This window comes from Botryllus schlosseri, chromosome 15, assembly GCF_051294905.1.
Source record: "Botryllus schlosseri isolate E-star chromosome 15, Bs_hap1, whole genome shotgun sequence".
NCBI classification, from domain to species: domain Eukaryota; kingdom Metazoa; phylum Chordata; class Ascidiacea; order Stolidobranchia; family Styelidae; genus Botryllus; species Botryllus schlosseri.
Genome location: NC_137250.1, coordinates 23,131,217 through 23,143,671, shown reverse-complemented (window position 1 = coordinate 23,143,671; position 12,455 = coordinate 23,131,217). Strand labels below are relative to the sequence as shown.

The 12,455-nt window shown below is 41.3% G+C and overlaps 2 protein-coding genes across 2 annotated transcripts in view; one reads left to right on the top strand and one right to left on the bottom strand.

Moving 5' to 3' along the window:
* LOC145456710 (WD repeat-containing protein 19-like) overlaps nucleotides 1-12,455 on the bottom strand; it is a 392,619-nt gene that overhangs the window by 93,227 nt on the left and 286,937 nt on the right. The window lies entirely within an intron of this gene.
* Nucleotides 4,353-10,093, top strand: LOC145456722 (small ribosomal subunit protein uS3-like). Its single transcript, XM_080334827.1, has 6 exons — nucleotides 4,353-4,477; nucleotides 4,860-4,990; nucleotides 8,167-8,260; nucleotides 8,740-8,834; nucleotides 9,039-9,226; nucleotides 9,819-10,093. The coding sequence occupies exons 1-6, from the start codon at nucleotides 4,379-4,381 to the stop codon at nucleotides 10,061-10,063; spliced, it is 852 nt and encodes a 283-aa protein (XP_080190953.1). The 5' UTR covers nucleotides 4,353-4,378; the 3' UTR covers nucleotides 10,064-10,093.

Here is a 12,455-nt window from a genome sequence, read left to right as displayed (position 1 = left end):
TTTTCGCGTTCGCATGGTGTCAGGTAAAGGTAAGATTAGAAGTCATCGCAAAGTTGTGTGTGCCGTCCGCTCCGAGTAAAAGAAGTCTAGCTAGAGAGTGACTCTGGTTGTCTGTGCAAATGCCACAGGAGCAACACAAAGCTCCATGCACGCACATTGATTGGAAACCTAAATCTCCGGCCTGTATAAAGAATCGGAGATGACCTGTCAAATATCTCAGTCAGCGTTCGATGGACGTGGACACATGTTGGAAATGGTTTAACGAAGTGTTTTATCCTGAAGTAAAAAAAGAGCAGGACGTCTGGTTCTTTTGTTGTTGGATAACGCTCCGGGACATTTGCAGCCCTTGAACGGAATAACGTCAAAGTGGAATAGGCTACTTTCCACCAAACTGTACTAGTAGGAAACATCCATGTGACATGGTAATCATCGCGGCAATGAAGAAGAGGTACAAATATTTATACCTCAGGGAGGTTTTGGACTTTTACGAGCTTGACGAGAACTTGAAGGCCCACAAGAAAGAGCAAGCTAAAAGATTATCCAGGGGCCATAGGGGCAGCAGGTGTTGCTTATGAGAACACTGCTCATTTGCTGGATGCTGCTCACTATGTAAAGCAAGCATGGGTTTTATTATCGGGTGCGTCGGTAAGAAACCCAGGCTCAACTAATAGCTCCGTTGGATGGGGACGTTAATGAGGAAGCTAACTTCATGTCTGACATGTCCGAAATCTTGCGCTGTTTCAGGTCAATGGGTATTTCGATTGTCAAAGTCAAGCTAGAAGGATCTATGAATGTTGATGACGAGAATAATGAAGAGTATTTACAGGCAACTTTGGATGACGTGAACGAGGTGTTGGAAACGATGCAGACTGAATATTATTACACTAACGATGTGGCTGGCTCAAGCATAACGATTGTAGCCTACATGTGCAGTGTGCACCTGTCGAAATAGCATCGTTGTTATTGGCTTTGAACAACTTTGCAACAAAGTGCTTGAAGATGAGGATCAGTTGCTGTGTCCTGCCTTACAGAATCAAGCAGGAGGTGCTTCCGATTATCTCAAAAGCACTCTTGAATGCTTTCAGAGAAAACTGAGACAGGTGACGTTGGAGGTTAAGCAGAAAAGAGTGCAAAATATGCATCAGATGACTTTGCACGACATGTTTAAGCAGTGAACTATTGTCTAGTTGACGTTCAACTTTTCCAGTTAATGTGGTTGCTGTTTAAAATAAATAAATTACTGAAAAAGTTCAACCCAGAATTTGTGAAGAATTTTTGCGTAGGCCTATTTATCTGGGATGTGAACTTAAACGGGTGCGTACTTAACCGGGAGTTAACTGTACCTGCATATTGAATGCACAATATCAAAACTAGCTCGGTGTGTGGGAATAATGACCCGTCTGCAATCTTTGGTTTCAAGATCAATACTATGATACGAACCATCTATTTCTCTCTTTTCCACACTCACCTGCAATATGAAATCGTAGTATGGGGAAGTGCATGCACAACATTTTTGTGCAGAATTTGAACCCTGCAAAACCGTGCGATACGGCTGATTTCATCTGTACCTTTACGTACAAAACTATCGCCTTACTACCGTAAGCACCGAATTTTGCAAGTTAAAAAACTATATCGCTTCGAAGTATCAAAAGTTATTCACAAATAGTTTTCAAATAGTTTGCCTCCTGTGTTTGATGCCTTTTTCATGCCTGCTAAACATGTCCATTCCCACTACACGAGATCCTCGTCTAAAGGAAATATCTACTTACCCCCACCCAATAGCAACCTAACTAAGAGATCTATCGACTACTCGGGACCTATCATCTGGAATGCATTACCACCACATATCCGTGAATTGCCTTATAATAGATTCAAAAAGGCCCTACTTGAACACCTCTTGTCGTTACACTAACACTGTTGCCCTACCTCGCCCAGATATTGCTTCATTGATCATTTGCTACCATTGTTTAATTTTTCTTCCATTTTATTTTAACTACCGTAACATATTTTACAGCCACACTGTTCAGAGTCAAGTGTACCTGTTTGATGCTGGTGTGATCAGACTAGATTAGGCGGCGGAGATAGTGTGGTGGTTACGATAAGCGCCCAGCACACAGACGGACCGGGTTTGATTCCCGTCGGAGGTTTATCTGGGCTCCTCTTCCCCTGCCGTTGCCGTTCTTACGACGACAAAAAAGCCCAGACAAAGACCCGACGAAAAGAAAGCACTCACAATGAATGGAAAGAACTAGTAGAAAGGGCCGCGGCCTCAAAGAGATCAACATCGAAAAAGAACTGTGACATCGGCCTATCTAGGTCGAGGTGGATGTTGGAGTAAAGGATCGCTACTGATGCGTGTCGTTCGACATCATCCTACGTTCATGACATCGAATTGTGTCTTATCGCATTGTACATTGTGTGTGACTTGTTCAGATCAAAAATATAACCCAACCATGTTATGTTATGTTATGTTAGATGACCTTCACGGTCTTATCGATCATTCCTATCTAATACCGAATACCGTGCATCAGTGATGAGAGGACTGTAATATTTTTCGGTCCAGTCCTGAAAATTTTTAATTCAGTCCTTGCCATCCTGATCCAAAAATATTTTCAAAATTCACTGTCCAAGTCCAGTCCTGAAAATTTTAAATTCAGTCCTACCTGAGATGAGCGGATTTGGAATTTCTATGTCCTAATCCAATCCAAATCCGAAACTTCAAATCCAAATCCAAAACCTAATCCATAACTTTTTTATATTCGAGTCCATGTCCAATCCTAATCCGATTCAAACTTGAAATTCAGAAAAAAATGCTAATTTATGCAGCGGAGGGATTAGAAAATTTACTTTCACAACCAACGATTCTCTTGATTTAAGATAACTTAGCATAAGGCTGCACCTTTCATGTTCATTTTCACAGAGTGAACCATAGTGTAGTGTACTATAAGTACATCAATAACTGATCTGAATAAAGTTTGTCGCCATTCGCCACACGACATATTAATCCCCCAAAAAATCGGTAAATCCAATCCAAATCCTAATCCGTTCAGAAAAAAATCTCTAATCCTAATCCAATCCAAATCCGACAAAATTTCACAAATCCTGTTTTTTCAAAACCTTATCTTAATCCATGCTCATCTCTGAGTCCTACTCCATCCTGATCCAAAAATATTTGCCAGATTTTCAGTCCAACTCCATCCTGATCCATAAAAATTTCAAAATCGAAAGTGCAATTCTAAAACTGAAAAAACGAGAAGGACATGTCAGGTCGGTTATAAGCACTGCACATCAAATTCGTTTCAATTCCAGCTTGTAGAAGCAAAGTTATTACAACACAAGGAAGCATACACATTTTTTATAGTGGCTGCCCGTCCCTATAAAGTTTTGTAAGAAATTGGTCCTTTAGGCTGCAGAGAGAAGATTGTACCACCACGACTTGGTAGAATTCGTGCTCTTCTACTAATATAGGGTTGAATTCAACTCAAGTTAAATCAAGAAGTCTACAACAGCGAAAGTGGCACGAATATAGCATACGAACTAGGCAAACTTTTCCTATGGATCAGCAAACCTAGTATGTAGCTCGACTCGACCTAAATCCATGTCGCCGAGAAAGAGAAACATATGTAGTAGCCCAGATGGATTGTTAACATTATACAAACAGGCTGTTGCACTTGCGCCACTTGTACTTGGCACCTTGGCAGCAGATAAAGTGACCTGGACCTAATATTTCGATATGCACCTATATATGCGAACATCAATTCCATATTTCTGCAATTCTAACATCAAAAAAATTCCTTAGGTCCTCGTGTAAACAGCACTTGATAAGATCTACGGTAATGTGCTGTTTACAAATTTACATTGATTGCTCTGGTTGAAGAAATTCGACAGTGCCAATGTGCCATACGGGCATCCCTATAAGACGGAACAGCGGAAACAAAATTCCGTAATTTTGCTTCTAAATGCGTCAATTGGCAACACTGGCAATAATTCTTCTCTCCGCCCCCCCTCACTTCTGGTTACGAAACCAGCGTGCCCGAGTCCGGATTTTGGAATGCTCAAAATTCAAGTCCAACCTTTTAAAAAAAAATCACAATCCGGTCCGATCCGGATCCGACATTTTTTTTTTTCAAAATCACAATCCGGTCCGATCCGGTACCAACGAAAATAACCCATAATCCTGATCCTGTCCAATCCAAGTCCAATCCAATGCTCATCTCTGCTGTGCAATGTGCATGCATATTTTCTGTACCACCATCACTGCCGTGTGTTATGTATTTTGGTTGGATGAAAATAAAGATTCTCTCTTTCTCTCTCCCTCCTCCAAGAGGGGAGAATGATATAGAAAAGCTAGTTTTTGTTCTATCAATGAGTATCATCAATGATGCTTGACCATGACGTATCGCCACCAAGCGATGTAACCAGTCTTCCTTTTCTGAGCTTGCCGGCGATGACTACACAGATATCGAAAAAGCGCAAGGTGAGTTACACGCATTTTATACCTTTAATCTTACTGGAATATGTTGATGGACTTTTCATCATAAATTTAGTTACTACTTCTGCCGATATAACACAATGAATTATTTGTAGGAACAGTTGTGAGAACGATTTCTTCAGATAAACATTTAAGCTTTATACTGCTAGAAGCATGGGCCCCGGTAATGTTATTCGCGCCAATGTGGCGATGATGACCAAACGTGGGACACCGAATTACTGCTTGCATAATTTGACTCATGTTTCAACGTAGCCTCATGGAAATGTTTCTCTTGATATATAACTTACCTGTATCATTTCAAACCTCAGCAAATACGATTTCTTACGATGAGACGCGAGTTCTAAGTTGATTAGTGGTTTGAATTCAGTTCGTTCGCGACGGCCTTTTCAAGGCTGAGCTGAATCAGCTGCTCTGGAAGGAGTTGGCAGAAGATGGCTACAGCGGTGTTGAGGTTCGTGTGACTCCCTCACGCACGGAGATAATCATCATGGCAACCAGGTTAGGATCTTATCTTATAGTTATTTGTATGGCGTTGACAGTGTGATCATATTATTTATCTGTGAAAAGTTGTTCTTGACTTGTATAGAGTATAGCTTCGGATGTCAATTTGTCACATTTTGAGAAAATCATGTTTGAGGAAAAATTACCGGTGTATTTTCCTTCAGCCAGCCATATTGATCGTGGACATGGTTGTGTTTGAAACGGTTGCCAGTAAATTCGGCCCTCATAGAATGTTGTATTAAAATGTATTACCAACCGTTTACGGGGCCGAATTTACCCGGTACATTTGCATGGCCCTCGGATAATTTTGTATAAAAATGTATTACCAACTATTAATGTGAATTGATTACATAATTATATTATTATCAAGTGATTGGGAGGTCAGGGTAGGTGTAGATCACGCAGTCACGGCGTGATTAGATCACGTGACGAGACGCTCACATATCGACCACGCATGCTGGTCTGCGGCCCTGTAGATATAAAGCTGTATCAGCTGTATCACTCAACCTGGATGGAATCGGTGTCTTGTGTTCAAACAATTCTTGATTTTTTTTATTATCATTTTTTTAATCACTTTACCTTTAAGAATCATCGTTGCTCCCATGTTATATAAGAGAAACCGTACCGAGATTCACCCAGGTATCACTCTGCAATAAGTATCACGTCTATACTATGTCTGGGATGCGCGAAATAGTCTAGTAGGCTATCACTCAAGTATCAACCATGTCACTCAGGTATGAGCTGTATCACTCCATTATCAGCTTTATCATCCAGGTTTCTCTCTGCATTAAAAGTATCACGCGAAGACTGCATCTGGGTTGCAAAATAGTCAGGTATCAGAACACAAGGGTATCGTCCCCTACAATGATTATGCAAACACGCAATGTTACATGGAAACTAGATCATCATCATCATTGGATTAATAGCATTACATTATCAGGATGCATTATAGCCAGGGCCGTAACAGCACTTCGTCAGCCCCCCCCCCCCCCAAAAAAAAAAACGTTGGTCTTGGGCCCCCTATAGGGTGATAAACCGACCCCTCTCAGGTTATACGCTGTTTATCGCTACATATCATCTACATTGGGTGTCCATTTAGTGAGTCAGCTCTTCTCGCCTAAACGCGCGAAGCAAGAGAAATTTCTCTATTTCATGATTTAGTCGGTCAATATATGATCACGTAATCTGATTTAGGCTACTGACCGGTAGAGCCGAGTGAGGTGTGTTTGAAAAGGTAGGACCCCTCGATTAATGATTAATTTAACATCTCCGGGTGTATACCCGTTGGCAGGAACGAAACAGCACTTCGTCAGGCTCCTCCAAAAACCTTGAGTCTTGGGCTCCTATAGGGTGATAAACCGTCCCCCATCATGTTATTCGCTTTTGCCATGAAATTATTGTACTGTTTGGTGAGCCAGCGTGAAGCGCGAAAATTTTCGATAATTTATGATAAAATCGGTTTATGAGATCGGGAATTGCATATATATTGCTATCAATTTCTTGTCCTCTCTCTCTACTCACGTGATCAGATTTTCCGGTAGAGCTGAGTGAGGTGTCTTTGGAACTGTGTTTTTTGAAATTTTCAAAAAATACTCTATAATTTATGCTAATGTTTAATTTTTCCCGACTTTGTGGTTGGTTGACAAAAAATAGGTCATCACTTCCGTCTGACTCCCGATTTACACAGTTTTTACTTGAAATTAGTAATGTTGACTAAAAAAGGTGTTTGCTTTCGATTGAACCACGAATTTCCGATTTAGCGTCGTACATGCCCATTTTCACTCGTATCTATTCATTATATGTTATCTGTAAAAGCTGTGAAGGAGGACGAATTGCCTAATCGGAGGACAATTAGGCGTTCTCGGAGAACAATTGCGAAAACCTGAAAAAGGAGGACAAATCCTCTTATAGGAGGACGTATGGTAATCCTACGATAAGAGAGCTAAGTAGCAGTGTCGGTTAGTAATTGCGTTCATAATGAAAGATGTTGCGGGCCGCAAAATAAACGTCTGTGGGCCGCGGGTTGAGAACCCCTGGTCTAAAGGATCCGTGGCGCTGATATCTGCGCACCATAAGAGGCCGGGTTTTGTCAAAGAGACAGACGAGTCTTTATTTCTTCATCCAACTGAAATACAAACAAACAGACGGCAATAATGGTGGTACGGAAAATAGGCATGCACAGTATTCGGTATCAGATAGGGATGATCGCTACGACCTTCGACGTCAACTAGTCTTATCACAGCCATCAAAAAGTCACACTTGTCTCTACACAGTCTGCAGAGAGATACCTGGATGATACAGCTAATACAGTTTATATCCACAGGGCCCTGGTCTGCTCGTTATTGTGACTGTAGGTTGGGGGAGGGGTGTTGGGGTTCGGTAAGGGGACTGTTGGGGGAGGGGGACTTAAACCCCAATCCTAACCCTAATACCCATCACCCCCAACACTAATCTTGGGATACCCTAACCCTAATCTCCAAACCTAATATTTCCCTTCCCCAACGTAATACCGATCACTCCTAATCTTGGGATACCTTAACCCTAGCCCTAATATCCCCCCTCCCAACCCTAGTACCGATCACCCCCAACCCTAATCTTGGTACACCTTAACCCTAAACCTAACCAACCCTAATATCCCCTCCCAACCCTAATCTTGTGATACCTTGACCCCAACATGTACCCTAACCCACCTCCAACCCTAATGTCCTCCCTACCCACCCACGACACGTAGTGTATTTAATGCATTTATAATGCAACATAGGGCCGAATTTACTGACAACCGTTTAAAACAATTGACAAGCATGGCTATAATAGAAATGACGTTCGAAATGTACAAATACTTTATCTTGAAATTTGAAAAAATATACAGCTACTTCAAATCAACAACAAGATGACATATATATGTCAATCCGATTGATCCTAATAATTCTATCATCTTTTATAGAATATGTGTAACATTATGCTGGGTTGAAATTTATCTGTTATGCTAAATCTTGATTCTAGCGATTGTGCTGTAGCAATGATGACCATCTTAGGACACCGAAATACTGCATGGATGATTAATCTATAGCGTTACTCATGGCTGAGCTACAGTACGACGTTAATAGTATCCTTGTTATGATGATGGCTTTCTTGAAAGAGAACAGTAATCTAAATGTCGCGGTATTTTACAGAACCCAGAATGTTCTTGGTGAAAAAGGTCGCCGCATCCGCGAATTGACCGCCATGGTTCAAAAACGGTTCAAGTTTGCTGACGGAGCTGTTGAGGTTAGTTTCATGTTTTCTATTAGTGTTACGGGGCAAATGATGATCACAATATCTTCATCAGAATGAAAATTGCTGATAACCAGTCTCTTCACAATCTGATGCCCCGTCCGTGCGAACACAGACTTTTGATTGAACATTACTGTAATGTATATATATCGAAATAACACGAATATTTATAACTGTCACTCATCAGTGGTAATCGTTAGCAATTATTCGAGAATCCGACATTAGTTTGTATAATGTATATTGATGGTCTTGTAACAAATATATATGATGTTCAGGCATGAATATTTGAATATATATGTCGTTGATATCATATTTTGAGATAAGACTGTTGATATGCAAAGCTCTTGAATTTCTGATACTTGTTGCTGTTCTCTCCCGTCTAGTGTCAGCCGAATATATTCAGGCATATTTCAATACGAATCCAATATTTGATATTCAAGTTCCAGGTAACACTTTGCCTTGTAACTTTACAGTTGTATGCTGAAAAGGTCGCAAACCGCGGTCTCTGCGCTACTGCGCAATGCGAGTCTCTTCGCTACAAGCTTCTCGGAGGCCTGGCCGTCAGACGGTGGGTAGAATTTGTTATTCCGCTCTTCAAATAATCCTCTTCGTAATGGCGATGATGACCAACTTAGGACACCGAAATACTGTACGGATGATTAATCTATAGCGTTACTCATGGCTGAGCCATTGCATTAGTTGATATTTGTACATATTTCTATTAAATTACAACCTGGTACCAAGTTGTTCAAGTGAAAAAATTATTCTCCAGTGCTTGCTACGGAGTTTTGCGCTTCATCATGGAGTCTGGAGCCAAAGGTTGCGAAGTTGTCGTTTCTGGAAAACTAAGGGGTCAGCGTGCCAAGGCAATGAAATTTGTGGACGGCCTCATGATTCACAGCGGTAACCCTGTTCGCGATTACGTCGACACGGCGGTGCGCCACGTTCTTCTCCGACAAGGTATTTGTTTCAAAAGCTACTTTTGGTGGAACTGCAAATGATGATAACACGACGGTCTTCATATTTTTATGATGAATCTGAACTCTCTTACTGATGCAGTTATTTATCATATATTTCCCATCATTTGGGCTTGTATTTATTTTGTCCAAGTCGCAAAGATGTTCCTGGAGTAGAATAATTTCCTGGTTGAGTCTAGATTGCTGACAACATTTGTGTTGGTAAAAGTAGGTATAAAGTCGAGATGGTAGCTGATATTGGTGCTTATAAAGTGGTATAAAAAATTAGTGACTGATAAGAGTAGATAGTTGCTACGATTAATTCAATATATTATGGTCGAGTTGATAGCAGGGTTGTAATGGCTCGAGTAAAGATTTTCTGACTTGAGTCATTTTTTTCTTAAAATGCGCACGGGTACCAAGTCACATGACTCAAAACTGAGCAGTGAACGCAATGACTCGAGTCCGGGTACCATGCTTAGACTTGGCCAAGTATAATATATTTGCGACATTGACAAAATTGAGACACGATATGTGGACCTGTATAATGTGTCCTCCCTTTTGTGACCATGTATCATTTTGGTTCATTTCTTCAGGTGTCCTCGGTATCAAGGTCAAAATCATGCTCCCGTGGGACCCCAATGGCAAGATCGGCCCTAAGAAGCCGCTACCAGACCATGTCAGCATCGTCGAACCCAAAGACGAGGAGGCAATTAGCGGCCCCAAGTCTGAGTCTAAGACGCCCAAGCCGGAACCCGTGCCGCAAGTACCCCAGGGAATGGGTCAACAGTCGATGCCCATGCCCTCTGCAGGCCCGCCGATGGGTGGACCTTCTATGTGATGTGATTAAAACTTACTCGCGGAAAAAAAACTTTTGTTGCTGTTGGTCTGTCATGAATGTAAGGTAGCTTATAGTTGAAGGAGTTGAATTTGATTAGAATTGTAATAACTGAGTTTGAAAAGACTTCTAAAATTGAAAGAATTCTGAATTAGAAGGCATTGCGACAAAGTCAAGTTATTCGTATTTGCAAGTGTCAGTACTAATAGCGTGGCCTTTCGCACCATTCACATACTGTTCATCTAATTTCAGGGACACCAGATATTACATCAAAATTTGAATAAGAGCATAAATTTTTTTTCTAATTCGACTGGTACAACTGGTCTGATTCAGGGGTGGTGGGCAATTATTTTCCTCCGCGGGCCAAATGAGAAGTAGAAAATACGTTGGCTGGCCGAGTGAAAAATTTTAACTACATTCTCCAGCATGTTATAGTTTTATTTTTAAAATACATTGTTGATTAATGCTGCTCAGTGAATGTGTTGATTTTAGGTAACGAAATGAAAAATAACTATTTGCCGTCATGATTCGAAACAATGTTGAACATAATACATTCTTAACTCTCTTTGAACCCTTATCCACGTTGTATTAAGCGACACTAAAACAATGGTTCTCAAACTTCTTTTGGACACGTCCCCTTTTATTATAGTGAAAAAATTCGCGCCTACCCCCCCCCTATCATGATACCACAACATATTCAAAAATAAGCAACCAGCATGCTAGCAATCCAGAGGGATAGTTTGATGGAAGTGGAAGATTATGGTTGTTGATGAGAGAATTCTGTAATACCCAAGACCGACAATACACAGCAATAAACTACAAGCTGAAGTGAAATCGCGCGGAGCGCGAAAAAATTATTTCATTCAGCTTCGCGCCTCCCTTCAGATGCATTCATGCCCAATTGCCCATCCAGTTCGAGAACTACTGCACTGAAATGTATACGGGATAGTACCAGGCTTGTCTTGGTTGCTGCATTTCGAGCAGTGTGCAGCTCAAATAGCTTTGATGTTGAGCGAAGTTAGCAGTTCTTAAACTCGCCCTCCCTTGACCGAGTGTTTCGTGCTCGGCAAAAACTAGAAGGACGGGTTGACCCCTAACTCCGGTATACAATATTTAGTGCTCTAAACCTTTGAATTTCAGCTTTCGGCTTTTTTTGTTGTTGATATATCCGTTCATCCTTTATGAGTGATAGATATGATGAGTCTTATAGTAATCGCGAGCACTGATCGACTTGTTTTTCGAATTAGGGATTTGGAAACGCCTCAGGTGACAATTTGAAACACGTACCGGTATAATGTGTGTGACAATGGCAACAAAGAATGTTTGAAGTAAACTATATCGAACTACTGATTTCTTGTGAGAGGGGGAGATAGCGTAGTGGTGACGATAGGCGCGTACTAAGCCGGTGGACCGGTTTCGATTCCCATCGAAGGTTCATCTGGGCTCCTCTTCCCCTGCCCAGAAAAGCCTGAAGAAAGAAAGCACTCACAAGGATTGGAAAGAACTAGTAGAAAGGACCGCGGCTTCAAAAAAGATCAACATGAACAGAACTGTGACATCGGGCACTCTAGGCCGAGGTGGATGTTAGAGTAAAGGATCGCTACTGATGCGTGTCGTTCGGCATCCTCCTATCTGTTCATTACATCGCATTCATTATCACATTGTACATTGTATGTAACTTGTTCAGATGAAAATTATAATCCAATGATTGTTGTTGTTGTTGTTCAATTGTTGCTTATACTTTGCCGCATTAGTTTTATTTTGAATCTGGATTACGTATGGGAGGTAGACAGCGTAATCGTGGCATAATAATGAACAGGCTTCAAAGTAAACGAATATCATGTTTAGTTGATACAGCCTATGGTTTTAGTCCACGCATCAACATTTAAAAAGAAGGTTTATTGTTATGAATTCCAAGCAACCTTTCGCGGGCCACACAGAATGGCTTCACGGGCCGCACTTTGCCCAGGCCTGGTCTGATTGAAGTAGGCTACTAGCATTTGTAGAAGCTGCACCAATGTCAGAGTCAACTCGAGTCATCCCAACACTGCAGCATTGTGGCACGAGTCGTCGCAAGGCATCGTGTACAGTACGTAATTTTAGCTACGTCTTCACTGAAATGCAGGGTTGGAATTATCAATATGACGTCACGTGACGTCATGGGGTTCACGTTCGCGTTCACACAGAACCTTTCAAAAAGGTTCGCGTTCACACGAACCTGAACCTTTCAGAGGTTCACACCATCCCTAGAAAGAACATCATTCTCCAATAGGACCACGACCTGACCTATAGATCTCGCCTCCCGTGACATGCCACCCCATTTTGTCGCTTGCTTTTTCTATACTATCTTCTTTTACTTTTCATTCAGTGCGCAAATGTGCAAGTGTCCGTGCCT